The sequence below is a fragment of the Cuculus canorus genome, chromosome 19 (genome assembly GCF_017976375.1).
Source record: "Cuculus canorus isolate bCucCan1 chromosome 19, bCucCan1.pri, whole genome shotgun sequence".
Taxonomy (NCBI): domain Eukaryota; kingdom Metazoa; phylum Chordata; class Aves; order Cuculiformes; family Cuculidae; genus Cuculus; species Cuculus canorus.
Genome location: NC_071419.1, coordinates 1,892,577 through 1,920,358, shown reverse-complemented (window position 1 = coordinate 1,920,358; position 27,782 = coordinate 1,892,577). Strand labels below are relative to the sequence as shown.

At 48.8% G+C, this 27,782-nt stretch overlaps 2 protein-coding genes and 1 long non-coding RNA gene across 5 annotated transcripts; 1 reads left to right on the top strand and 2 right to left on the bottom strand.

The window, feature by feature from the left end:
• Positions 1-11,281, bottom strand: RBM18 (RNA binding motif protein 18). The gene is made up of 5 exons (XM_054084077.1): positions 11,081-11,281; positions 4,628-4,754; positions 3,881-3,967; positions 2,007-2,092; positions 1-629 (listed from the first exon to the last, which is right to left on the bottom strand). The coding sequence occupies exons 1-5, from the start codon at positions 11,185-11,187 to the stop codon at positions 470-472; spliced, it is 567 nt and encodes a 188-aa protein (XP_053940052.1). The 5' UTR covers positions 11,188-11,281; the 3' UTR covers positions 1-469.
• On the top strand, positions 10,813-25,870 carry MRRF (mitochondrial ribosome recycling factor). Of its 3 annotated transcripts, XM_054084076.1 has the most exons (7): positions 11,199-11,334; positions 12,225-12,424; positions 12,845-13,000; positions 14,237-14,355; positions 17,163-17,254; positions 22,987-23,146; positions 24,673-25,870. In XM_054084076.1, exons 2-7 carry the CDS (start codon positions 12,250-12,252, stop codon positions 24,748-24,750), a joined length of 780 nt encoding a protein of 259 aa, XP_053940051.1. In that variant the 5' UTR covers positions 11,199-11,334; positions 12,225-12,249; the 3' UTR covers positions 24,751-25,870. The 3 variants fall into 3 exon arrangements, with proteins under 3 accessions (XP_053940050.1, XP_053940051.1, XP_053940049.1); XM_054084075.1 differs by lacking the exons at positions 11,199-11,334; positions 22,987-23,146; positions 24,673-25,870 and adding exons at positions 10,813-10,862; positions 19,262-22,980; XM_054084074.1 differs by lacking the exons at positions 22,987-23,146; positions 24,673-25,870 and adding an exon at positions 19,262-22,980.
• Positions 13,012-26,803, bottom strand: LOC128854087 (uncharacterized). Its single transcript, XR_008452989.1, has 3 exons — positions 26,613-26,803; positions 20,294-20,390; positions 13,012-13,815 (listed from the first exon to the last, which is right to left on the bottom strand). It is a non-coding gene; the product is annotated as an uncharacterized LOC128854087 (long non-coding RNA).
• Positions 26,804-27,782: the final 979 nt, after the last annotated feature.

Sequence of the window (27,782 nt, the reverse complement as noted above, 5' to 3'; positions counted from 1 at the left end):
TCTATTTAAAATGAGTTTTATTGAGATGAAAAAGTTTTCCATGGTAACTACAGAATGTTAATCAAAACCAAGTGCTTCCCTTCCATTAAAAACACAAATCGGAATACTTTTTGTTCAAAAATACTTTAAAAAGTAATCAGTTAAATGGAGTATTTTTGGATGTGCTTTACTCCATACACTGGTTACTGTTTCTAATCTTGCTAATGAATGCACACTAACGAGAGGTTGTCTGCATGTTCATCAGAGGCTTTGAAGGGAACCTACTTGTCTGAACAGCGCTCAGCTGTAAAGCTGCCCGGGCAGCGCACAGCGCTCAGCCGGCCCCCCGCGGCGGTACGGAACACTGTGCCATGTGCAGTGGTGTGTGCGCAGGTGGCAGCATCCTTCTCACTCTACAAAGTACAAAAGCATTGGAGGACTCCAGGTATACAAAGCAGTGTTTCTTGCTACCAATATCCATTCACAAGCATCATCTTCTAGATTTCCAGGCTGCTCTGGAATAAGGAGTAGTCCTTTTCTTATCCGGTGGTTTGAAGTAAGAATAAACGGGTGCTGCAGCATATTCTGCATCTGGGTTTTCTGCCATCATTTTCAACTTGGCTTCAATGGCCTTAATTTTTGCGCTGACGCTGGAAAGAGGAAAAGGAAAAAAAGAAAAACTGAGCTTGATCTTCGCATGGAATCAGACTACAGCAATCCAGAGATTTTGTTGACAAGCGAATATTTAGTCACATGCTAGGCAGCCCTCATCGCTGCATTCACAAGCAGCATGAAGCTGGGGGGCGGGAATCTACTGCTTAAAGCCCACACTATTTCATTTCAATCCTTAGCACGGATTTGCTTAGGAAAGGTCCTCCAAGCTATATCACAGCACCACAAAATAACTGTCCTGGCACCTACTCAGCACTTTCTTGAGGACACCAAGCGAGACAAGCACACAACAAGGCTTCCTATTTCTTGTAAAATGATGTCATTTAAAGAGGTCTGAGCATGTGCAGCAGAGCGCAGCTCAACCGAGGCTGCTGGAAACAGCAGAGAAATGAAAGCCAGACTTCCTCCCAGTTACAAGACCGCTTGGGATAGGGAAAACCCCAGCCTCTAATTAGGTCAGGAAGAAACATTATTTCAGCATTAGCAGGGTTTATCCCAAAGGGAGAAGCTATCCCAGGTTACACCTCAAATTCCTAGGACTCGTGTTATTGACTGTCCTCCATCAGGAACAGACCAAGGAATGTTCCTTCGTCTGCTGTGGCTTCTTGCAGCATCCAACCTCACTAAAACAAGTCCTTTGTGCCACTGACGCAGCTTACGATCTGCATGACTCAAGCCCCCCTGCTCATTACTTCCTATAGTGTTACTTCTGAATTTCAAGCTCATGTTATATGAAGGAAAATCCCCAGTCTTGGTTCCTCATAGGGTTCCACTGGCAGAACACAGGAAAACCACACATCCTTTCAACCAAACTATGAATTAGCAAAGCACCACTATGTGCTTTAGGTAAATGGAGGGGTTGGAGAGTTTAACCACACCCCACAGAGAAGATCTACCCGCCCTAACAGTGGCAAAAAAAGGAAACAAATCAGTATGTGAAGCAGAACCTGTGATTTGCTTTTAAATTTTTGCCCCTGTAGTAGAAATTCTTGCTCATAAGCATTTTGCTTAATAAATAGACTACAAAACCTCTCACTGAAATTCATATAAAGTGCAAGGCACATTCTGACCAAATGAACCAGAGCATTACATGCTCCAAATTCCTCTCCTCACCTCTTTTCCTTCCTACCAACCTAGTAGCTTCACACGTTAGAAAATTAACTTCAAGTCTGAAGTGTTCCACATCAAACGGAACGTACTTTGCAGCACACTGCCCTCCTATGAACAGCTTTTCTGCTTTGTTAGATTTTTAGCACAGAGAGAATGCAAACAGCTCCAGATCTTAATGGAACTGAAGATGTTACTTCCTGGCTGCTCACGCGATTTGGTCACCTCTCACCCACCCCACCTCCTACCTGAGGTTAGACTGGGGTGGCTCCGTGCTGGAAGATGGCTCTAGACTGATTGGCAGGATCTTCTCATTCTTATTGTGATCATATCTCTGCAAACAAGAGACCAAGGACTGAAGTCAGCTGGAATTATGAACAAGGAAACATTTCCCCACAGATACACTTTAAAGTTGAACTAACGGCACCTCAGATTTCGTGAAACTTTTGCCAGGAGTGATTTTGGTGGCCCAACAGTGAAACAAATCCCAGCCATAACATTTGTTTAATACCAACATGGAATGTACGCTCTGATGCTGAACTGTGCATTGCACTATGGATCCCTAGACCTCATCCTGTCCTGTCACTGCTTGTTCCTCTCTATATATGGCACGAAGATGGTAAATCTTAAGGTAAGAACTGTACTGTAATGCTATGCTCTTTATACAGACGCTGTGCAGAATCAGAAGGTAACCCAAGCACAGGACTGCACAGAATTGTGCTGTGCTGGGAGAAAAGAAAAATAAAAAACCGAAAAAAGACCAGTCAGGAACCACCTCCTGTCTGTAGAAAGCAGCTTGTGCGTCTGTTATCTCTGCGGGCAACGGGCCTCCTGAACTATTCGCAGTGTTCTGCTTCCTTATTTCGCTTGGCACAAAGTCAGGTTTGTTTTTCAGCAGAGCTGCTCAGACTGACAGTGTCTGGTAAGCCTTGGCCACTCATCTTAAAACGAGCACGGTGCTGGTATAGTCTCAAATAAACACTTGTTACAATAAGCCAAAGTTTTGCGGTGTTAAATCTTTCCATTCACAGACCAGAAAATGCCACGCAAACTGAACTGATTATTTATGCATGTTCTTCACCACGGCCCGGCCAGCCAAGCACAGAGCCACCCTGCTGAACTCCCAGCTGAGCAGACACTCGCTCCTCTGGCCCAAACTCCTTTTATGGCCTGATCATTCTCCAGGCATCCGGAAGCACATGGCACTCCGGTAGCTATGGAGCTAAGGAAATGGAGACTGCATTTACACAAGCTTAGATGTGCTGACAAGAACCTGGAGCCCTTGAAGCCAATAATTAAACCAACATGGTCTCCTTCAACGAAGATACCCGGTTTGGGTATTTTTTAGCATCCAAAACAGATGCGCTAGTATACTTGATAAGAGAGGGTAGAAAGCGGTTTGTAGGATCATCAACACATGCTAAAAGTAAACTACCCAAAGGAAAACAGCAAGAAGCAGCTCCCCTCCGCCCTCCCCCAAACCCATTTATCTGTAGAGAAAGTTATTCAAAATAAACTGCTTTATCAAATACCAGACAATAAATAACTGCAGGAAAAACAAGACAAGACCTTAAAAGAATTAAAATAAGGATGTTTCAGAAGGTATCGACCAAGTTAATATTAAAAACTTGATGTCTTATGTGACACGGTGAGCAATGAAAGGATATTTAGCTTAGATGTCAAATGTGCTGCTTTAAAGTCAAAAGTAATTAGAGCTGCTGCCACATAACTGCTTTCAGAAGCGGAACAAAGTGTTTGGTAATTGGGAATTTCCATGCATCTCCTATCCAAAAAGGGAGCAAAACCACAAAGGGGGCTCAAACTTTCAGCCAGTCACTCAAAAACTTCGACATTTATAGAAGCAATCTGTATGCACTGCTTTGATCAGAAACTCCCTTGCAAAGGACACCCGGTTACAGGGCCTGTTCCTACCTGCAGCTAATCCAGAGTAGTTTAGGCAAACAGGAGAAGGGGTAGTTTGTTAAAACCATTTCTATTGGAGTTATTTCCTATAACAGACTGAGATGATCTTGCCAGGCTACAACAGCCTTAGGAAGAATTGTTCCTTAATATTAAGTTTTTTCAATTCTTAAAAGCAATCCTTAGTAAATAAGCAGCTTACCTTGACTTGTGCGTGTGCCCACCGCACCACTAATTTCTTGGAAAGGGCCAGCTTCCCATTGAGACACTGGATCGCCTTCTCCGCTTCCTGCACAGGAAGACAGTTCAATAAACAAACCAAGACTTTAGTCAAAACCGACTCAGACGTAAAGCGCATTTTTTTCTTTGTTAATCAGTCTCCTGTAAGTACAGCTAACTGACAGCAAAGAAAGTTCATCCCATTAAATCCCAATACAGGAATATCTTTGGGAGACTCCCCAACATCCGAGTAACTAGACTTTCACCAGCTTTATTGGTTTATTCTTTCCCTTGTTTTGGGGGAGGAAATGGGGAAAATAATGAGGAGTCTGGAAAATACCAAACACAGAGGCCACTGGAACAGCATTCTGAGGAAGGTTTATGCATAGGAGTCACTCTAGAAAATACTGTGACTTGTTACAGTGATTACACGTCTCATTAACACCTATCTCTGGATCACAGCATCGACCAAAGAACTGGTCCTTTCTGATTAGCACTAGAAAGCAGGAGTCAGGAAAAGACAGCAGAGGAGAAAGGAAATCACTATTGCTACTTCCAGGAGTGGTCACAGAGTGGCTGTCACAGAATGGAGCTGTTAAGAGTCTGTGGGGGTTTGTAGAGACAAGGTATGTAATTTATCTCTTCCTGTTTGAGCTTTATATTAACATAAAAAAATGACGGGGAAAGAAGGCAGTCATTTAAACCAGAATTTTAGGTAAAAGTAACATACCTGTTTGGTCTCAAAGTTCACAAAGCAGTAACCCCTTGGCTGCCCCTCCAGAGCCCCAGACTTGTGAAAGAGAAAGTCAAATTGCTTTACTTTGCCGAACTTCTGAAGGAGTTTGAGGAGGTGGTACCTAAAGGGGAGAGAAGGCATTTATTGACACCATCCACCACACTGAAAGTGAGAAGATAAAAGAGCAACCCCTAGACACAAACATATATTTTTCACTTGGTAGCAGAAGCAGTTCAGTATTCCTAAATATCTGCAGAGGTGGGCAACCTGTCCTGCAACCCCTCAGCATCCAAAGCTCTGAGATGCGTCTCCAGCGACTTCTCTAAAACCTCAAGGCACATGGCTTCCCTCCCAGTGGTGCCAGCAGAAGGGCATGCAGAAAATCCAGAAATAGCTGACTTTTGGACAATTGTACACAACAGCTTCCTAGGGGCCTGGGAGGGCTCTGGCTCCCGTATCTCTAAATCACAGCTACTTTCAGGCATAAACACAATGTCCTCCGCTCTCTAGCCCTGAGGCGACTGCCTGAAGTTCCATCCCCTGTACTCCTCTGCGCTCAAGCAGCCTTAGCCCACAGCACCTCAGGATCCCTGGTATTCCTGCTGCCCTCCTTCCCCTTGTACAAGCACCACTAGTCCCATCCCTTCCCTACGCCACGCAGTACCAGTGCACTGAGAGGACACAGAAACGCAGCCACTCTCCCCCTCGCCTGGCAGGGATGGGAATGCAGGAAGACAGAATAAGCAGAACAAACTACAACAAGGAACTGACAATAGACTAGGCAAATAAAGGCACCAGACAGACCTCGCTATCATCCAGTCCAAATGTGCCAGTGCTTCTGGCTCAGACAGCTTCTCAGCAACATGTACATGCAAGTCAGACACTTATTTAGCCAATTCTCTTCCTGCCATCCAGTGGGGAGAGCGCTGTTTTCAATAAAACTGGGAAAAGCCAGAGTAAATCTGTCTGCTTACTATCTAGGGCACCGAGCAACTTAAAATAAGGAGCACATTTGCTATACAGGCCACATCTAATCCTCAAAGTCCTTTGCAGCTTTTCTGGTTCCCTGGATCAAAGTGTTTAACATCACTATCTGACCTGGAAGGGAAATGACACTTGTTACTATTTCACTGCTTGGCCCCATCTCTAGAGTTAACAAATTGACTAAGAGTTTAAAGAGGGTGTCTTAGTCAGGACACATCTTCTCCTGATCAGCTGTACGGCGTTCGTTAGAAAGCCACATAGTCTAAGCCAGCTTTTCAGATTGCAAGACAACACTCTGTGTTCTAAAGCCTACCAGGAGAACTCAACGTGCAGATGGAGCACCAGGCACGGGATGAAACCTTACGAGTCCAGACACAAGTGGCACAGGACTGCCCAGTGCACCAGGCAGCTTTAGGGACAGTCCAGGTGGGAAGGGCAGGCAGCGTTTTTCCTAATAAAGCTCGATAGGATGTTTGAAAAGGGCCATAGCCCTTTGTTAAGCTTCAGGAGCCAGGCAAGAAAGTTCCAGGAATGTGAGTCATCTCATACGATGGGTCACAGTGGACATTCAGGATATGCACTTTTAAAGAGGTGAAGGTGCAGCAAGTGTTCAGATGAGAGCGCAGAAGGGCCAAGTTATCTCCCAGGGGAATAAACACATTGTAATTGATTATGGAAGGCTTCCTACATTCTTTGGAATACAGATGAAGCACTGCGGTCTTCCAAGAGGCCTCAGTCTCTGCTTAGAAGGCAAGAGACAGAGAAGCAAGAGCAGGCAAGAAAAAAGAGCTGGTAACACAGCAGCCCAGTTCACCACCACATCTCAAACTACCAAGTGGTCACAGACCTAGAAGTGAAAACACTCACTTTGGGGACATGTGCACATAAAGCTCCACATGCTGAGCTTTCAGAGCCCACAAAATACAGAAACGCACCTCAGGTTTGTTGCTGTAAACATCTGCTACAAACAGCACTTGCAGCGTTAGCAGTATGAAAATACAGTCCTCACCACTAGAACACTGTTCCCCTTTTGACAACTACTGAGGCAGTGGAAGGGCAATGATGGTTCTCCCTGCATTCTGTTGAGCAACAACAAAACCCCTGCAGCTGCCCTGCTAAAAGGAATACTCTGTGCTTATTTTTTTTCCTGAGAACCTTCACATTCAAATAACGCTTTCTTAGCGGAAAGTGGTAGTTGTTACTTCCAAACAAATGTCATTATAAGTCCAGAAGCAATTGATGCAATCTATTTTATTTATAATCTTTGGATTGTAGATGATGCAAATGCTATTTTCCAGCCATGCACACCATGTTTACAACTGCAAGGTCACCAGGTCTCCATGGAACAGCATAGAACTCAAGCCTCGTATTACTACAAGTTCCAGGCTGTGATTATCATTTGTTATTGTAAATACAGTGAGGCATTAACAGTAACTGGACAAGCAGTTCTCCAAGCCAAGAGGAATCAGTACTGAAGGAAGATTTGTCATGGAAAACCTTAAAAAATCAAGTAGTGAGAACACGTAGAAAGCTTCACTTCGGCAAAGACTTGCGTTATCCAGAGCTTGGAAGTGACTCGCACAGATGTGGCCCGACCGTGCTGTGCAGATCACAGCAGCCAACCTCAATTTCCACTTCCTGTCATCTGATGTGAATGTGAGACAAACCAGCAGCTCCCCCATTTCCTTTTCCTCCACTCTTCCTCCTGGCACCCCGAGCGCTATTCAAACGCAGGCAAGGCTTCCTCTGAACAATGCTGTCCCAAGGATACCGCGAAGGGACCGGGCCACATGCAAAACCTATTATTGCAAAGAATCTTGCCCCACTGGGAGTCAGCAGGAGTCTGTAACAACAACTTATGCACACATTGTTTTCTAGGTGAGACTCATCAAGATGGGATTGTAGACAAGTGGCAGAACAGCCAAGGAAGTTCAACACCCGCTATTTCATACCTGAGGAAAATGAATGATCGTTCAAAGGTGACTGGAAACTAGATAATGTGTAATTGTAGAGCTGGAAAAGAAATTTTTGCCAGTCCAAAACGCTGAGAAGTCTCAAAAGGCTTTACAAACAGGAATGGGCAGAGGAGGCAGTCCCACTCCCCTTGCCACACGGGATGCTTAACTAAAGTACATGTTGTTCCCCCCCTCTCCCCTGCAGGACAGGAGCACTGAGAGGTGATGGGAACAAGTGGCTGTGCCACAGCACATTCCCTGCCACACTGAGCAGACAGGGGACAAACTGCTGTCGTGGTGAAAGTGAGGGGACTCCATGGCATCCTTGCCTGGTGATACAAAATCCAGAACCGACCCATCTGCTGCCCTCCTTGTGCATGGCCCTGACACAGGATCACTGAGCACAAGAAGTGCCTGGAGACAGTGTCTGGCATTACAAATAGCTCCATGGTCCTACGGTGGCAGCTCACCTCCTTCCACACTCAGCAGACTCCTTACGCATTTTCCCCAGGCAGAACAATCCTCTAAGGATAATGGATAAAAGAAGTCATCCAAGCAAACACTACCAGTAAGGAGGAATGTCCACCAGAGGACACACCATGCCCCATACACAGGGTACGTCAGTGCTCAATGTCCATTGAAGCTCCCACTGCAGTCACAGTCACTCCGCACGTGCAACAGCCTCCCATAAGCGATCAACTTCCAGCCTGCAATTTGTGGGCAGCCCTATGTTTATAAACTCCTATTACTGCAGCTTGTGTTCAAACCCGTACGTTATCTATTAACTCCCTGGCAGTTTGATTGCAGTTATAGGTTGCTGTCAAAACGGAAGCCTTGGATTAATTCAAGACTTTCTGAACTCATTTCTGCTCGAGAAAGTCACAACCAGTTATTAACCCCACTAACAATTCAATCAACTTTACTACATCTTAAACAAATCTGACATAGAAATTGCAGAGGCAACCCTTTGAAAGCCAGACGAAAGCAGCAAATTAAGAAACAGCTATTTAGTTTGCAAGGTGTATGGTTTTAGCCATGTGATTAGTAACCTCATGAGGGATAATACAGATGAGCAGCTACAGGCAGAGAGGAAAGCCCTGAGGATAAGAAAGTAAGGGTCGAGATCATTTACAGAAACTTACTGACCTGACACAGAATCACACTCTTTCTCTCTACCCTGAATGTTAAAAGAAATCTCCTTTTTTTTTTATTCCCGAGGAAATGGATATTACAATATAGTTTGCAGGAGAGAACAGCCATTTTTAAAGCAAAACCAAAAGAAAGACACAGAATGATAAAGCCTGGAATAAGCCACAAGCACTGTCACTCATCACTGGACAAACTTTAGCAGAATGGAAGCACACCAGCCCCTTCCTCACAGCTGTGAGGCTGCTCGAGACACAGCCCCCGGCAGCGAGGGAACCTGGGCAGCTGTGCCCGAGGCCCAGGCTGATGAATCCATGCAGCTGCAACACGTTAGTCGAAAAGGAACAGCCTGCTCATGCAAAAAACCAACTGAAACCCAGAAAACTCAGTTAACTCAAGGTACGAAAACAGAAGATTTTGCCATCTAAAGCTTTTACTTGGCTGGCCTAGATTCAGAAGAACAACCTAGACTGAAACGGCCTTTCAAAAACGCCACTAATAATCATCCCGGTAAGTGAGGATCTAATGCATTTACAAACACCCTCTATCCGTCCTCTCACACTAACCCAGTTTCCCAAACCTTTAAGGACACAGCAAACACCACATTCAAGAACTCCTACATCCAATTTTACATGGTCAGTGAATGTGGACAAACCAGAGTAATGTAGCTGTGGGTTAAAAATGGTAATTAATGCAGAAACCACCCAAAGCTGAACGGCTGAAAAGCACAATGCATTAATGATTCCATTTAGAGGCTATTAGAAATCTGCTCTGTTAAGATGAACCACATTTAGAACAGAAACCTAGCACCTGCACACACACAAAAAGCAGCAGGAAGAAAAAGTATTCCGTGACAGACGGGTACAATAGTTAATCAAAAACGCTTGTTTCTTACAAGTGCATAAATCCCAAATTGTTTTGGTGGGTTTTTTTTTTAATACAACCTACTGATTTCTCAGCAGATCATCCAAATATTGGACAGCAAGTTGTGTTACCTTGACAATTTCGCTGTTCAAATATGTTTACTCAGAAAACAATTATCTATAGTCTGGAGAAAACATGAAATGCAGACACACACATTTGATTTATCCACTACAAATAGCCAGTCACACCATGCCCTGCCTCATTATCACTCAGTTACTCATTACCACTCAGTCACTGGAGGGAGTAACTGTTCTCTGTCCAAACTACATCCCACTGCTGACACCAGCAAATAACAGAATGAGTCTCTTGGTCACCCCAAAAATCTCAAACCTTAAATTCAAACATTTCCCTAGCCTAGAACACAAAGATGTTTCCAATCCCTGGGCTTCCAGCCCGAGGGCAGCTCAGGGATGGCTGTAGGTGATATTGAAGTGCCTGACTCTGAGCTCTTTGGTCTGTGGGGCCAGTGCAGCCCCACACCCTCACCACGCTTCAGGCCATTTGCTGCCAGGCAGCAGCACCAAGCAGATGCAGGGCTGCCCAAGCAGTGCCCTGGGATTCGGGAGCAGCAAATCCACTGGAGCAGACAACCATCATGCCTCGCTGCAGGGCAGAGACAAAAACTGGGGTGCTACAGCAGCCTCCTATGCTTGGGGAACCCCAAACTGTCACCCTTCCTACATGCTGGCACTGGAAAGCGGGGACCACTGGGAGCTGGGGCTCAGCCCTTGAGGGTTGCCAGAGGGACTGGGGAGGGGAGATGCAGCACTGCCTGAGGTGCTGTGCTGGTGGGCTGAGGGGGAGCACAGCCCCTTTAATGGGGTACGGGGGGAGGGAATCGCCGCTGAAGGCGAAGAGGGACTGGGGAGCGAAGATGCAGCACAGAGCAGGGCGCTCCACTGCTGCGGGCAAGACACGGGCCCGCTGATAGGAGACTAAGAGGTGGATAAGGAGTAGGGCGGGTGGGGGGTGAGGGAGATGCAGCACTGCCCGGGGGCAGGGGCACGGTTCTACTGATAGGGAACGGGGGTGGGAGGAACGTGGTGGCCCTGAGGGATGGGGCACCGAGCAGGGGCGGGACTGCTGGGGTGAAGGGACGAGGCACCGACGGAGGCGGAAACGTTGAGCGGGAACCGGGGGGGGTGTGGCGCCCAGGGGTTACACCGAGGGAGGAAGGAGGGGGGAACCAGGGCAAGCGGGGCCCCCGAGGAAGAACCGGGGTAGGCAGGAGAGCGGCACCGGGAGAGGCGGGGGTGCTGGGGAGGAGGGGACACCGGGGCAGAGGGGGACACCAAGGAGAGGGAGGGGGGACAGCGGGGGACGCAGAGCCGCCGGGAAGAGAGGCGAGGGAGGCACCGGGGGAGGCGGGGCCGCCGGTGGGCGCAGCGGAAGGGCCGCGGGGAGGGGGTTGTGTGCTAGGGCGCACAGGGCGACTCACTCGGTGATTTTAGGGTCGAGATTGCCGATCCAGAGGCGGTGCCCGTCCTGCAGGGCGCCCTCGGAGAGGATGGAGGCGTTCTCCAGCGTCTGGCGCCCCGGCTCCATGGCGCTGCGGGGGGGCCACGGGCCGCGCTCACCGTGACGCCGCACCCGCCATTCCCGCAGGCCTCGCCCCGCCCCGGGCGACTCTCGATGACGTCGCGCGCGGCGCGGGCCGATGACGTCACGCGGAAGGCGCGAGGCTGCGCGACGGTGAGCGAGGCGGTGGAGGAGGCAGCAGTAGCCGCCCTTCCCCTCCTATTCCCGCCCCCACCTTCCCCATCCCGACTTCACCGCGCCTGGTCCCTATCCCGGGGGGCGGGGCAGCCCGGGCCTGTGCGGGGCACCGGGGGCAGCGGGGCGTCCTGGGGGGGCAGGGGGCGGGGCCTCATGCAGGGGGCGGGGCCTCAGGCGGAGTGGCGCGTCACGTGGGCGGGGTCTCGCGGGACCGTGTGTTTACAAGGGGGCGGGTTTCAGACATAGGGGCGTGGTTTAGCGTGTGGACGTCATGCAGGGGCGGGGTCATAAAGGCGCGGTGGGCGGGGCCTCATCAAGGGACGGTCTATAAATGGCAGTGGGCGGGGCTATAAAAGGCAGTGGGCGGGGTCCAGCGCACGTGCTCGGTCAGGGCGCCCAGTGGCGAACACGAGGGACCCCGGGGTGTCCGGGCTTGGGGCAGCGGTGATGCCCCCAAAGCAGCAGAGAGTTGTCTGTGGTCGGGAGCATGAGGTCCCCCTGGTCCCTCGGGTGCCCCAGAACCCCAGACAGTCCCTGCTGCGATAAATCCTGCGAATTTGGGCAGTTTGGGGGCCTCGCGTGTCCAAAATCAGAGTTCCCACACGAGGTGCAAAGAGCAGGGCCTTTTCCGTGCTGTTCCTGCCCAGCAGGTGCGGTGCTGGCATCCCAGGCCGGTGCCCCTCAGGACGATGTGCAAAGGATGTGCCGGCACCACGGGCCTGGGCTGGCTGCCAGCTGCTCAGTGTGGTCACCCCGGCCCGCGGCAGGCACTGCTGACCCATCACCTTCCCCTGACCGGCACCACTGTGGCCTGAACCTTTCTTTTTAGCGCACTGAGTGGACTCTCTACCTTTTCTCTTTTCCAGGTGGGTTAGAGAAGAGCTGTAAACCATGGCAACGGCACTACGATGTGTCCGTCATGTGCCTTCCCTGCTTTATCGTTCCTGGTGCGGCGCGGTGCGGAGGCTGCCGCAGGCTCCCGCGGGCTGCCCAGCCTCGCTCCTGGACGGCTGCGGGCAGCGTGTCCAGCTGGTGCTGCTGGCCAGGCAGCTGGCTACCAAAAAAGGTAACGGCGGCAGCCTTTTGCCTCGGGTTTGCAACCTGTCAGTATGTTACTGGAATTTCTTTTCTTATTGCTTTTCTCTCCTGAACCAGTGTTGATCCGAGTTAGGTAGAACACGGCTCTGGAGGAGCTGGTTTGCCTGATGGCGTTGCGGGAAACCTTAGCCTTTCCTCAGGAGAGGAATTGCACTGAGCTGCGTTTGGGCTGGGGCAGGAGATACCAGTCACCACAGTCCAGGCTGTGTCAGTGCATGCAGCGGGACCTACAGATACATTTTGGCTTATGTGGTCAAATGCTGGGCTATTTGCTTATTAAAAAATACAGTTACTTTGGTTTGTCTTAGACTCAATTCTGAATCTAACGGTGGTTTTAATTCACTCTTTACTTTCTAATGGAACAACTAATTTTATGTATGATCTGCAGCTAAAGGTAAAGGCCAGGCTCCAGCCAAAGTGAATATCAGTGCCACCCTAGTGGAGGATATTATCAATTTGGAGGAAACCAATGAAGACATGCAGGCAGTGATAGAAGCTCTGAAAGAAGATTTCAGCAGAAATCTCAGTGTTAGAACCTCACCAGGTTGGTAACTTCCTTATCTGATGCTCTATTGCCTGTATGTAAGGATACCAGTCGCAGAGAACTCTGATTTGATCAAAATTGATTTTCTTTTTATTGCATTATTTGCTGGGCACCCAATTACTGCAACCTTGACGTCCCCGACTAAAGGCTTTCCTCACCCTGAGCTTGACCAGGAAGAATCCATTTTTGTTAATAGCTTCCTGAAAATAGCTTTTGTAAGTGGGAGATGTCAAAAGTGTCTAACTGAACTGTTTGCAGCTGTGATGAAGAAGCAGGTTGTCAGCTAATGGTGCAGTAGGGCAGGAAAAATCCAATTGCCATTAAATTAGCCTTTTGGAAATTGCCATCAGGCTGGTGTCTGGCATATACAAACTTTCTTCTGCTGTGCGTCTGTGTGGTTACTGACCGTTACAAGCCTTGTTCGCTTAGTGAATTTTGTGATTTAGGAAGAAATGTGAATATGTTTGACTAAGCTATGGTTACTATAACACTCTGAGCATAAGCATTTATAAGTAGTATCAAGTTTCAGGGATAACATTTAACATTAAACAATGATCAAATTTGAATCATTCACCACCCCAGCTCTGGCAGGGGCGCTTCAAGCTTTAATGAAGTTGGAAAGCATAGCTCGGTCTCTTAACTATTTATTTTAGCCACAGGTATTTTTTTTAATTGCACTGATAAAGTACCTCTTGTCCCATGTGCCTTTTGGTCTGTTAACATTTTGCAGCAGAAACAAGAGAGCAGATTAAGAGTAGCTCAGGGAGAAACTGAATGCTTTAAATTAGGCAGCATACACCACCTCCTTTTGGGACCTGGAAAAAAAAAGTGGAGTTTAAGAGAATGCTGCTATGTTAAAGACAATAGCTGTCTTGGTTTTTATAACAACATTTTGATTTTCTTTTGAGTTTTAAGAATTAAAAAATAACAATTTCCTTTTAATTCTTAACAATCTTGCTTAGTTTTCCTATTCTAGTAACAAAAACAAACAAGAGTTTTGTTTTCATGTTTCTGTGTTTGAGAGTAGGGTTGACATATTTAGCTTGCAAATACCACAGGGGATGCATGAACACAAACAGCACCTGAATTCTGAATAAACATGTTTTTTTTTTCTTTTATAACATCTATATTTTGCATACCAGAAGGGAAGTGGGATGCTGTGTAGGCGTTTTTTCTTCAGCATTGCTGTGAACTGCTGTATCATACTGAAACTCCCCTGTGTTTGGTTCTCTTGAGGGGCCCTTGATCACATAATCGTGATGACAAGAGACGGGAAGTTTCCGCTGAACCAGCTGGGGCAGATCTCACAGAAGTCACCGCAGCTCATTGTAGTGAACATGACCAATTTTCCAGAGGTAAGGACACATTACCGAAGGCATTGCGAGGCGAGAGAATTACCATGGGAACAAACTGGTTGATGCTGAGCAAAGGAACGTTTAGACAAAACCAGTCAAACCTGGTCAGGCTGAGAGCGCTGACTGGGCTGCGCGTCGCATCGCAGCTGACGCAGGACAGAAGCAGTGTTTGGCTGCAGACTGTGCGGGGCAAGCAGCTCTCCAGCCCTGCCTGGCATGTGGAGTATCTCCTGTGCAGTGATGCAGGGTTAGAGGAGAGTTACATGCTGCCCACCAGGCTGGATTGCTCTCGGGGTCATATCCAACAAATGTATGGATTTGCTTAGGGGACTTGCTTCCCATCGGTTGGATCTCTTAAGTGCTGGGTGGAAAAGTGGTGCTGAGTATGTTGCAAAGCAGATGTCTGGATTCACTGCCCTGCCGGGTCTCCTCATTTCTTTTACAGCACCCACTAGTTTTGAACACACTCACAGTCTCCTCTGGTTCACCTGAATCACACACGGGGAGGTGATGCTGCATCTGCCCTGTTGTGTTTGTCATTTCAGTTCCTTACGAAGACGTGGCCGTGCACAGAACCAGACGTGCAGCTGGAATAGTCTATGTTTGTGCTCAAACTTCATCAAACTCCTCTAAAACTTGCTTACTTACCACCAGGGCTGGTGACAGTCCCCAAAAGCTCGTGGAAGAAGCTGATAATCTAGCCTACGAGCACCTGAAAAACCTCCCTTCTAGGATGAAGCTGGTGCTTCACAGGGCTGAGGTTAGCAAGCTCCTCCTTGGCAGCTCCTGCAGGTCAGAACCCACATTAGGTGCTGTAACCTGCCCTCTGGGGGAGCCAGCCTACCTTGATTTTCTGCGGGAGCCTTAGTTAGACTTGCCCCTAAATGAGGCAGCAAATCTGAATCCCATCTTAGGATCCAGCACCAGTGGTCCCCTGCATGGCTCATGCCGATAAAGCCAGGCAGCCACGCAGACCGGAGCCGTGACGAGCGCAAGGTCAGCTATTCATCCTGCTCTGGGTCTGGAGGTTTGCCAAAGCTTATCTCTATTTATTTTGCAAAGGCTTTCCCCAATTAATTAAGTCAGCAAAGTCTCAGAGGAGGTCAGTATAAGGCACTTGATGCCTAAGTGTTTCTTAAAGTGCATCCAGCATGTATAATGGCTTTAAAGGAGGGAGGCCCCTCATCAGTGAGTGCACCGAGGTCCCTTGAAGTGCCAAAGCTGAGAGGGACGGGGAAGTCACTCTGTGACTTAGCCCTGTGTGCAAGCAGGAGCTCAGGCTGAGAAATGGGCATGCGAGAAATTAAATATCACTCCCTACAGCATTGCCTGCTTTTGCTTTCTGAGCCAAAGGGCCATTTCTCATTACAGCTAGAGCTAGAACTGTTTACCTCAATGCAGTTGTTTTATACTGTAAGTGTTCCATGGTTAGGATGAGCTCTTTAGAGCCATTACAATCATGTTCACTCAATGTCATTATTTACAGGTTGTAGTCAGTACTTCATGGTATTAAAAAGCAGGTAAAAATGCCTAAAGTCATAAAGAAGGAATTTTAGGACCATATTCTGTTTGCGCCTGAGAGTTATAAAACTAGACGAGACTATGATTTTAAGCATGGCTATTTATTGCATGGGTTGCAAGAGGCTGGGGGCAACATTGCCATATTTCCCCTTCCTCTATCTTCTCCAATACACATTTTAAACAACACAGCTTTTCCTTCCTACAGAGCAAGCGCTGTCCATAGAATAACACGTTTACATTCCTAGCGTGCTGAGATCATCTTCGTTACATTCTCTCTGCCCTTGCGGTGTTGTAGAGGACAGCAGTTACTTCTTACAAAACACTAGCAGAGCATTTTGCTCAGTGATGTCACACATCAGAGACCTAAACACATACCAGAGCTTTAGTTTGTGCCTCAGTTGACAAAAGCTGAGCTTCATAAATCCAATCTACTGCAGCAGCCTGGAGCTGAAGTTAATGATGGGAGAGAGTATCAGAAATAGCAATATGCCGTGTAGGAAATGCCACACAAGTGCCGCGAGAGTACAGACTCGCTTGGTCTTGTTATCATCAACATCAAGAATGAAGCAACCTGGCAGAGCTCGGTGAAAGCTCCCGGCAAAGCTCCGATTTAACCACAAAGCCTGAAGGTACACGGGGAAGGAAGCCTTCAATCACATTGCAGTTACCAGGCAAACCTGCACACCCCACCTTTTGAGCAGAGCAGAGCATCAGCCAGCAGCAGTGGAGTTTTGAGAAGTTAATCCTAAGTAATAAGCTGTAAAATAAACATAGATCTGGGCACAGGCACAGTTTCTCAGCCAACTGCTACTGCCCTGCTGTAGTGTGGTCAGGTTGTAGTGCTGAAGCGGTTAAGTTAGTTAGCGTTTCTAAATTGGCACTGTGTGATTTCTAGTGGGAAACATTCAACTGGAATTTATAAGTGCTCAGAATCTTTCATCTCTTTTGCCACAGTCAGGCTATGCCTTGGGAATTTATTGCGGTTTCACTCTGCGTTGCCTCAAAGCATTCAAATAGTTTCAAAGAAGCAAAAGAGTTTTCTTTTGTTGTTGCTTCCCTTCCCCTCTCCCCCTCTTCGTGCCCCCCTACCCCGATACCGAGCTCGACCGTAGTTTCCCATTCGGTTTGATCAAAGCTCTCTGCACCAATGTAACTTCCTGATCTCACTGGTAACAGAAGTAAATGTTTCCATGTTCTGTGGAGATGGATTGCCAACTATTGACAGAGTTCTGGCATATGGGAGTGATTATTTCCTAATTCCCTTTACCTTTTGATCCGTTTTACAGAGCACAGCTGCGGCTGCGAAGGCTATAAGGGAGAGTGGCATGAACCTGAACCCAGAAGTGGATGGGACAATAATTCGGGTGCCAATTCCTAAGTGAGTATTGACGGCTGCCTAGGTTCATTGTCGCACAAGATAACCCAGTAGGGGCAGTGAACACCCTTCAGAGGGTAAACATGCACAACTGCTGTAATGTTGTCACGCAGCTCCTTTCCAGACAGTTCTGGTTGAGAAAAAAAATCTGAGTCCCTACAAGCGTCTGGTGGAAGTTCTTCCAAGCGTCTGAGCAATGTCACCACATTTTTGGCATCTGGTGGCTGAACTTACTGTTCTTTATCTTCCCCTTACAGAGGAAAGTTGGTCCTAGCTGGCTGCAGCACTTTGGAAGAGTCAGCCAAAGGCTTTTGAAGCTGTAGTGCCTTAATTCAGGGGCTGATTTCTTGCTGCCCTGCTGCAGGTTCCCTGAATTACCAGTACAGAACGGCAGTACTGCAGGAGTGAGCTGGTAGTGGTAGGGGTGAAGAGCGGCTGTCTGCAGAGAACACTTGAAGGAAGTGTTGAAAGGAAGAGAGAAGAAATGATAGCTTTGACTAAAAAATCCACTCCCTTTCCTCATGTGGTACACGTTGCGTAACAGATGGCTGCCTGGGAACTTTGGTATAGAGCTGATAGAAAAGCAGGCTGCTCCTGGCTGAAGGCTGAGCATCGCTCCCATCACAGGTATCTCCTGTCCTTGGGTAAGGCTGGAGGTGCCACTATATCAGTGCTTCTGTTTGGATCACTTTTGAAGCGATTCCAGTGATCCCTGCTTAGCGTGCTTTGGTCTCTGCCTGTGAGTGGCATTCCTTTCGGATGAAACTAGAGACGTACTCGCAGGGAGTGTGGCGAGTTCTCCCACTGCGCGTTCGGTCCCTGGGACCACATAGGACCTTGTGTGGAGCGAGACCCCCCAGCAGAGCTCACTAGCGTAGACAGCCTGCAATGGGGCAGTAGCACTGCTCGGCTCAGCTTTGGGTGGAGCAAGGAAGCTTCACGAGTTCCTCTGGGTGCTCAGACCGTGCGGTGATGGAGCCCTCTAAATACCCAGGGCAGATGCAGATAGATGTGATCTCCAGACATGGGGTGCTGCGAACAACTCCCACAAAGGGTCGGAGGGCTCTATGCACAGACACCTTGCACGTGCGCTGCCTTTTACAAGGAGTTGACTTCTCCGTAAAGATGAACCAAGTATTTCTCACACTTTAGGTCTACTTTAGAAATTCTGTGGAATTTTTTCTAGTATTTTGATCAGAGGAGTCTAATTGCAGCTTTCCGTTACTGTCAGAGAGACGGAATGACATTATCATTCTATTTGCTGATTTTCTTTTCCCTCTGCTCCCTGCCCTTCCCCCATTCCTCAGGCAGAGGAGGAGGAGGAGGGCACCATTATCTTCATAATTGCTGAGGCTCCCAGGTTGCTGCACAGTGGTTTGATTGTTAATGGGCACTTGGGTCATCCTCGACTATGAATTGCAGGGGAGGAAACTCCAAAACTGCAAATCCCAATCTTTAAGAAAAAAATACTGTGTTTTAAACAAACGTGTACAGTCTGTCGCTATCTTTTTGTGGTGCTGCAGAGTGATAACTGATCTTCTGTCCCCAGGGAAGATCTGCCTGACTTTCTCCCTCGTTCCTCTGCTCTGTAAGGTTTGCTGCTTCTGGGCTCTTCCCCGCTGCTGGTTAGCAGACCAGGGAATCCCGAGTTAAAGAGGGTTGTGGCCTGGGAGACGTGCCCTGCAGGTGTTTGCTTGTGGTCACCTCCAGTCCCATTTGCTCAGCCCCTTTGTAGGATCATAGAATAGTTTGGATTGGAAGGGACCTCGTTAGTAACAGGACAGGCTCGCTCAGAGTTTCATCCCCTCATCCACAAGGCGAGCAGACTGTTTCAACCTTTTAAAACCTTTCTAACGCAAAGGGGGTTGGAATTAATCAAATTCTGCTAAAGGCTTCTCTTTAACATCATAGAATGGTTTGGTTGGAAGGGACCATGATGGTCAAATATTATATTAGTATTACATCCCTGAATTGCTTTTTCTAATTTTCCAAAGTTTTTCATTTTCCCAGCTCTCGGAAGGTGTTTATGAAAGAATATACAACAGAGAGATGTGGTGGAATTGCCAGAATTACAGCAGGTGTGCAGAAAAGGCAAACAAATCGGAAATTAAGAGACAATACAGTTTCTGCAGAGGTGGATTCTTTTGTGAGGGGAGGCATGAGAAAAGTAAAATCAAGCCCGAATTGTCCTTGTCTGCTATTAAAAACACTTTTTAGCCTTACCTATCATGGATGCACACGAGTCGTATTTTACCTTGTGCAGGTCCAGCTCTGTTTTAGCACTTGAGAGTTTCAACTGAGCATTTTAAAATGGAGTTTACTTTTCAGTATTTATTCTTTTAGTTTAGTTTTTGCATTGCAGTTTTAACAGAAAAAATACACTCCTTTCGTTCGTGTTTACTTCTGCTTCCTGCTAGGATCCCCTCTGCTCCCCAAGGCATTCGCTTGTTTGTGTTGCTAGCCCTGCATAGGCAATATTTATTTGTATAAAAAGTATACTCTGAGGGTTTAAAAAGAAAAAAAAAAAAAAAAGAAAAAAAAGAAAGCAAGCCAGCCATGGGAACATTTGTATTGGTTGATCCCTTGGCCGAATTTGACCTGACCTTGTGTCTTTTATGGTATTGCCTCATTTTTAGATTCATCTTTTTTGGACCCATTGTGTTGCACTGGATATTGTTTGTAAATCAGTAATATTTTTACACATGCTTTACTGAAAGCCAGATGACTCATTTGAAAGTTTAATGACTCATTGTGAGCTTTTTTTCCTTTGCCCTTTAAGAAATATGCAAAGACACCTACTATGGGGAGAAAGGACTCAAAAAAATTCATTGTAAAAAACCCCAAAGCTGTTTCTGAGCTGCGTTGCTCCGAGTCACTCCTCGCCCGAAGCCTCCCGCATGCTTTTTATTGAGCAATATACATTGCACCCTATGTTTATCTGCAATTATGCATGCAGAGTATTTAGTTAAGCCTACTTTCCTTTAACGATCCCTCTCGTTCACAGGAAATTCCTAGCATTTGAGATACAGAAATTGCTCTTACCTGCATAAGCGTCGTGTGTTGGAGAGGAGCTGTGGCCTGTGTCGTGCTGGCTGCGGGTCTGCTCCAGCGGTATCCGAGGGGCGCCGCGCTTACACTGCTGTGGGAAGCAGAAAAAGAGGAGATGTTACCCGTGTGTGTTTCTGAACACCCTGGCGTGTCGGTCCCCGAGCTCTGTGCTGGTCCTGGCAGGGCAGGACTCTCCCTGAGGGAACGGCAGGATTTGAGCCCGCTGCTTCTCCAGCTGCAGGGAAGGGGGGACGAGTGAGGACCTTGTCCTCATTTCCAACTTTGGGCACCCCTTCCCACCTATTTTTGGCTTTAAAGAGGGGGTAGGGGCAATGGTTACTAGATAGAAAACATATCTAAGAACAGCTTGAAAATCCCAGATCTAAGGGCAGGATTAAAACAACTGTCCTCAGAAACCAAGGGCCTGGCTCACGTTGATGGATTCCTTAACCAGAAACAGCATCTGCTTGAAAAAGTGTCTGTTTCTGGCATTGTTGGTAGCATTGCTGAGAATTTACACACAGTCTGGCTGGAACATAAAACCCGCTGAGAAACTCCACGGCGCTGCATGGTGATAAAAAGAAATTGGTGTTAATAAAGACAGACAAGGAGGCATGAAGGCTGTGACCCCGTGCCAAGAAGCATAGGAAATCTGGCAGCGCTGCATAAACAAAAACATTTCCTTAAAGGCTCAGCAGCCCCAAGCAGGCGAGTGATACCCTCAGCATAACTCGCAAAAGCCGAGCGGGAGCGGGGAGGCAAATAGCTGACAGCGACCAAGGCCGCCCTGCTGCGGATCGACTGCCCCTCGCCACCCAGCAGGAGATGAGAGAGATTTCCAGCTCTCTCCTCCAAGTTTAGCAGCCAGGGTGGACTCCCTGTCCCCCTAAAATCTGCTTGAGAATCTGAGCTCACCCAGACCTCTGTCTGTTAGCCAGCTTTGCTGGTTTCGCGTATGCCGCGGGACCCGCGGCTGGGGAGATGGAACACGAGAAGCCCTGAAGGCATCAATGTGGGGATGCAGAGGAAACCACAAGCGACCCGGCTCACTTCTATGTAGGTGTTCAGTCCAGGCTTGAGCCTGTGCTGACCAGAAGCCTCTTGGCATGTATGAAATTCCCTGTCCCTCTCCCTCCGGCTGCCCCTCAGCGGGGAGGCCCCGGGCAAGGGCAGCGTGTGTGCGAGGGGCACCCTGGATGCCGGGGCTGGGTTCCTGCTGTCTGGGTCCATCGGCTTTTCTAGCAATCCCAAATTCCTGTAATGACTAATGGGTTCTGGGAAGCCTATTCCCTCTTGCACTACGAAATAAAGATAACTGGCGAGAGGCCAGCGCCTCTGCAGACGTCGACTGCGAGCAACCTGGCTGCCGAGGGAAGGTATTGGCACGTGTGCGACTCGCTGGGCTGAGCACAGGCTCGGGGAGGGCTGAGAGTCCCATCGTGCTCCAACAGCCTCCCCGTAACACACACCCACACCGGGGCAGAGCTGGTGCTGCCCTGGGAGCCCTCGTCCCGTGTTTCCTGAGCTCTCTGCAGAAAGAGTCTTGGCCTCAGTGTTTTGGTGACCCAGGCTGTTGCAGCCAATTTCTAAATACTCCTGTGAAATGTTTATTTTGCAATACCTCTTGCTAGCAAGTCTCAGCGAGTGCACCAGGGTCTTTTCATTCTCAAGGCGGTCTGGAAACTTCAATAGGCATGAAAATAATTAAAATATTATTGTTAAGCACTAGCAGTTGATGTTGACAGTGGTCAGCTGTAGGTGCAGGAGTGTTACCAGAGCGGAGGTGACACGTCAGCCGCTCCTGTGCCTTGTTCAGATGGCCAGGCTCCCTTCTCACCTGCAGTTTTTAGTTTGAGATAGGAAATGGAGGATTTTCTTGTGGTACCACAGCAGTAACCGAGACCACGGGGAAGGTAGAGCTGAAGTTCTCCTGCACCGAGTTACCTCTGGTTGTACTGAGCACTCATTTCAGAGCCGTGTTTAGCATCAGCCTCTTGTCAAACAGCGCATTACATGTCATCTTGGTGGAAAAGCCTGGTCGTGATGAGCTGGAATAAGGTTGAGTGAAACGTAAGCTCTGTGTCTTCCAGATATATATTTTGGGTTCTTCAGTTGCAGGGAGACGATACAGAGTTTCAGGCAGGGACAGAGTGTCCTCCTGGCTCTGTAGGATTAAACTTCTCAGCTCCATCTCCCAGGTCTGGAGCTGGATTTTTCCCTCTTTCCCACAGAGGCTTTGGCAGCAGAGAAAAGGCAAGTCTGAACATTTCAGCATGACTTTCAGGCACTGCAGTGACAACTATAAACCAAGTAAGGTTCAGTCCAAGTCCCTCAGCTTAGGGCTGTGCTGGGAACTTTCCATTCCAGGCTCAAGACTTGGCGCTCTGGGATGTGCTGCCCTGTGATGCTGTGCAGAGGTGTCTGGTTCACTTGGGTGGACCAGACCAGGATGAAAACATGCCCTGAGCTGTTAAGTCCTTCTGCTCTTGCAATGTAGGGCCTCCATGCAGAGCAAGCTCTTTCTTTTGGGTGTCCCTGTGCAGCCCGGCGGCGCTAAGCCAGTTGGAGAGGTGCTGCAGCAGAGAGAATCACTGCATCTGCCCAAAGTCCATCGCAGAAAATTAATCTGGCTGTGCTGCACATGACCCGTTTTTTCCTTTCGGTGTTCTCTTTCCCATCGCTGCCAGGGTAACGAGAGAGCACAGGGAGAGCCTGGCCAGGCTTGCCAAGCAGTCCACCAACAAGTCTAAAGAGGCCCTGAGAAAGGTGCGAAGCAAAAGTGTGAACCAGGTAAAGAAATTCAAGAGCAAAGTGTCTGAAGACACCATCTGGCTGCTAGAAAAGCAGGTAATTTTTTTTCCTTTCACCATATCATGATGTTTCACAGCTCTGTGGTGCTTTTATCCCACACCTTGCTGACAAATCTCCAGCACTGAGAACCCAGCTGGGCAATGGGTGGCCCTGGGCTGAATTTTTGGAGTCAGCAGCGACTGTTGTATTTGCTTTTCCTTTGTGAGATTTGGGGCTTTAATCTCAAAGCCAAATTTATGGTATGAAACATTGTAAACTGACACAGGAAGAAAAAAAAGTCTTCCCTGAAAGCTTTTGTATTAGGAGGGTGTTGCACAAACCAGCTGAAGTTGGGGAGCCAAATGCCCCACATCCCTAACTTTAGCAGCATTTACACAGTGCGTGGCCACTGCAAACCAGCTGGTGTTAATGAGGATTGCTCCAGTTTGTTATTAATGAAAAGGCTAGCAAGATTATCTCTGTTAGGAGGTTTTGGCTCCGATTCAGGAAAATACTTAAGCACATGCCTAATTCCCTAAGAGCAGATGTCAGTAAAGTCAATTACTTGGGCATAAACTCAGGCACAAGCCTAAGTGTTTTACTGAATTGATGCCTCTGAAGGCAGGCCATTACTTTTTAGCTGTTTGTTTATTAACAGCTAAAGTTAGATACATTGCAAATGCTCCGGGACTGTTCTCTGTGTGCTCACAAAAATAAACATCGATGTACAGAGTGTTTGTGCAAGCAGGAAAAATGGCCATGCTATTGTAACTGAATCCTGTTGGGAAGCACTTCTCCCAGAGCAGACAGATGGTTTTCTGCAGTCGTAGAGGTAGCCTCTCAAGTCTTAAGTTTTCACTTGTACCCAAATTTTCCAGCATGAGGAAAGGTCATCGTTATATACCTTGGACCTTGGGAGTGAGCGCACCTTAATCAGTCCTGTAAAACTAGTTCATAACCCCCCCGATGTGCTCCAGCCTTTATCCAAATTCGCTCAGATCAGTGCGCGCACATTTTGGTCCCATTTACATGCTTGCTGTCTCCATACCTTGTTACTGGGAGGCCAGATCCCTGGGCAGGGCTTTAACAATCGCTGTTTATTTCTTTTTACAAGAAGCAAACAGATCTGTTACTTGATGTGCGAATTCTTAGCGTGTACTAAGGCTGTGCTCCCGCTGTTATCTGTTTTGTTCTAATAGTGGAAAGGTTGCTGGAGGTAATGAGATAAGCCCTCTCTCCTCTGGTGCCACCACCAGCAGGTCTGTAACCCTGACTTCCCCTGAAGTCACTCTGTTAAATAAGGACCCGACCAAGTCTCTCGTGAAGCTCAGCCAAGAGTTTGTGTTTCGTGTCTCTTTTCAGAGCCTTTGACCAGTCCCTGTTCTCACTGTACGGATGCAACACTGGGAGGTTTTCCCACTGGCTGCTGGGAGCCCGCAGGAAGAGCCAGTTCTTGCCCCAGCGCTAATTTGGGTTTTATTAAGACTTTAGGCTTTGTGTGAGGAGGCGATTCAGTTATCCCTTTACCTTTGAACTCTGGCCTCACCTAGCACGCGACTCAAACTTGTGCTTTGTTGCTGCAGATCCAACAAATGACAGACAGTGCCGCCTCCGAGATGGACAAGCTGCTGGCAGCAAAGACCAAGGAGCTGCTTGGATAAGCACCATCCCTACGGACACACTCCCTCCTCGAACAAGAACGGACTGCCACACACCGCAGTGGCCATCCCTGCTGGAGTCAGCGGCCAGGGCGGCTCTGCCAGACCTCCTGAGCAGCTCCACGCTTTGGCTGCTCCGAATCCTCACCTTGGATTGTGCTGGAGAGAGAGGAAATCTCTCCTCACTGCCTTTCATCCAGGTGGCAACAGAACTGGTAGAACGAAGATTAAAAATCAAATGGCAGGGAGGAGGAGTGGAGGCTGCTGGAAGGGCTCCCACGCAGAAGCTGAGGCGCAGGAGGGACGACTGCTCCGCCTGCCTTCTGCACCTGCCCGTTTGCATCCCCGCACCTCGCAGCCTGGCAGAAGCAAGGACTGCAGCAAGGGAAACCTGTGCTGTCCTGCTGGGAACTGTGGCATCTATTTTTGCTTAAAATAAAGTCAAAATGGGATGTTGAAGAGCAACCTTGGGACAGCCAGTTCCTCGTTGGTGCGTCCCCTTGAGTTCACGTGTGCCAAAAGCGGCACTTGCCCGCTGCCGTGGCCAGCAGTTACCTGCAGTGTGGCCACTGGGAGGGCACAGGGGGTTCTGCACTGACTGGGGCAGGGAGGGCGGGGGAGATGGGCTCTGCATCCTCAAGACTTTGTGGATAGAGAAGCAAAACCAGTGCTGTCGGCACGCCTGCTTCAGCCAAGACTGAGAAGACCAAGAGCCAACACAGGAACTTCCCAAAACCAACGTCTGCCCTCCCTGACCACTTACAGAACACTTGCGTGAGCCACTAGTACCCCATTTTAGGGAGCGGAGCAGGTAGAAGCAGAACAGAATCCTGAGCACATCCTGCAGCTCAGCTCCTCACTACCAGCAGGTAGTTCCCTGCAGCAGCAAACACATCCCCACAGCCTCGGGCGATGGCAAGAGGAGGGAAGGTGGTGGCCAGCCCTGCTCCCAAGGCATTTGGGTTCAAAGAGCACCAAGTGCTCTGCAGTCCTTAAGTAAACAACTCCCAAAAAGTTAGTTTGTGCGCAGTGGGGAGGGGGAAGAGGATAAAGGATTTGCTCTGCTAGGGCCCCACATGTCAACAATTTCTCTGCTTTGTGTATTTTGGCCAAAGCGCTTACCATGATAAATGAATAAAGGAAAATGGTGAGCCCAGGGCGGTTACATGGCTCGGTAAATTGCTTTCAGCTGATTGCTGGATTTCTTTTGACATTTATCAACTATGCTTTTTTTGACGCTGTCGCAGCCTCAGCATCCCAAGCAACAGCCTGGGCTGGAAGAGCTTGAGGAATTTCCCAAGTATTTACTGGTATTCCTTATCCTGTACTATCTCGCTCCACCTCATATGAATTAAAACCTAGTGGTAAAACTGCACCAGCTCTGGGCTGGGGCTGGAGCTGCCTGTCCCCAGCCAGCGGGAGGAGGTCCAGGGCTGGCCATGCCGGGGAGGTAAATCCAGCTGCAAAAATAGCTTTTAAATGTGTAGAAATACAGAGGTCTGCTTTCTGAGCAGCCACAGCTGATGGCCCATGGCTCGGGGAGCCCATTTTCTTGTGTCCTCACCTCACCCCTTCGTGCTCTGCATCAGTCAGGAGCGGCTGCAGCACCCACCGCTCTCACCCGTGGTACCCTGCGAGTCCACAGAGCCGTGAACCATGGCCTGTTCCACTCGTGCCCTTCTCTTGCGCCACCACAAATAAGCAACAGCCCCAGCTCGCGCCCTGGCACCTTCCAGGCACACAGCACCCACCACACAGGTGCACGACGTGCTGGCCGGAGAGGCCACCCCTGCCTGCACCGCCACTGCGTAGGTGCCTTCATGAGCACTGGAAACCACCCAGGAGAAGAGAGGACGGACACTCACTGTGATCGCAGCTGGCTGGCACGAAGAGGGGCCCTGGGCGAGTCCACCTTCCCATTTGCTGCACGAATCACCTACTGCTCCACACCAGGAGCCGTGGTACAAGACCTGCCTGCTCCAAAAACTTCCCCCACCAGCAGCAGCAGGAACCTCTCACTTGGTTCCAGCCTGGATTGCACCCAGAGCTGATAAGAAGCTGCAGCTGATGCTGTTGGCAAGTGGGGAAGGAACTCCAGCTGCAACAAATAACCCAGGAGGGAAAGGGACTGCGGGCCAGAAAGCGGCTGGGCTGCATGTAACATGGATCTGATGTCAGTGACGCTGCCAAATGCTTTGGCTTTGGCAACAGATGCCGCCGGGTGTTGCAGGACAGGGCAGCAGGGGCGAGAGAGAACGCTGTGGCCAGACCACCTCGAGCTGTGCCCTGGGCTTTCCACACCGTGTTACACTTGCCAGGAGCTTTCTTCCAACACCACACGTGGATTTGGGCACCATCGGGTCCCCACCTGGCGAGCGCTGCCGTGGTCTGGAGGGTTGGTGGTCCCCAAGGGGGTTGTGCTCTGGGTACACGTGACACCCCTGTGCACATCCGCACTCATCGCGCCGCCGGGCAGAGACCCACACCCCGCTCAGGGCTGCCCAGACAGCCAAGCTCGGTGCCGCGGGGACACTCTGGTTTGCTCCAAGCCACTAAACTGGAGCAGCCGCACGGAGGGGGTCAGGGCAGGGACCAAGGCAGGTGCCGACCTCCCACCACCTCCCGGGCTTAGCGCCGCGGCCGCCAGGAAAAGCAAAGCGGAGGCAAAAGGAAGGAAAAACTCTGAGGAAGCTGGAAGCTCTCGACATAGTTAAAAACCAACACTGCTCTTCAAAATAGATGTGATTGCGCTCCTTGTGAGTCATCGAGCAGAGACACCAAGATTGCTTTGTGCCAGGGACGAGCCCGGGCGCTGATTGTGTGCCGCCCGGATTTGTATAAAACAGACCATGGATGGCATGTCAGAGTTTACAGCTCGCATACATTTTCAACAGTGAGCTTTGCAAAATGTATCAATGTAATCTCTGCCTCCTATATTCCGTGTTGATTAGACACGATTTCTGGCTGGATTTTCAGAAAGCTCAAGTGCTTTTTTAATCACTACAGAAGCTCATTATTGCTTTCCAGTGACTCTT

Bases quoted from the DNA above. Each gene is read 5' to 3' on its own strand.
- RBM18 (XM_054084077.1), bottom strand. From the start codon at position 11,187: ATGGAGCCGGGGCGCCAGACGCTGGAGAACGCCTCCATCCTCTCCGAG. The intron at 4,755-11,080 runs GTGAGTCGCCCT...TCTCCCCTTTAG, and splicing joins CTCGACCCTAAAATCACCGA to GTACCACCTCCTCAAACTCC. The intron at 2,093-3,880 runs GTAAGCTGCTTA...TCTTGTTTGCAG, and splicing joins GGGCACACGCACAAGTCAAG to AGATATGATCACAATAAGAA.
- MRRF (XM_054084075.1), top strand. From the start codon at position 12,250: ATGGCAACGGCACTACGATGTGTCCGTCATGTGCCTTCCCTGCTTTAT. The intron at 14,356-17,162 runs GTAAGGACACAT...TCCGTTTTACAG, and splicing joins ACATGACCAATTTTCCAGAG to AGCACAGCTGCGGCTGCGAA. The intron at 17,255-19,261 runs GTGAGTATTGAC...TCATTTTCCCAG, and splicing joins ATTCGGGTGCCAATTCCTAA to CTCTCGGAAGGTGTTTATGA.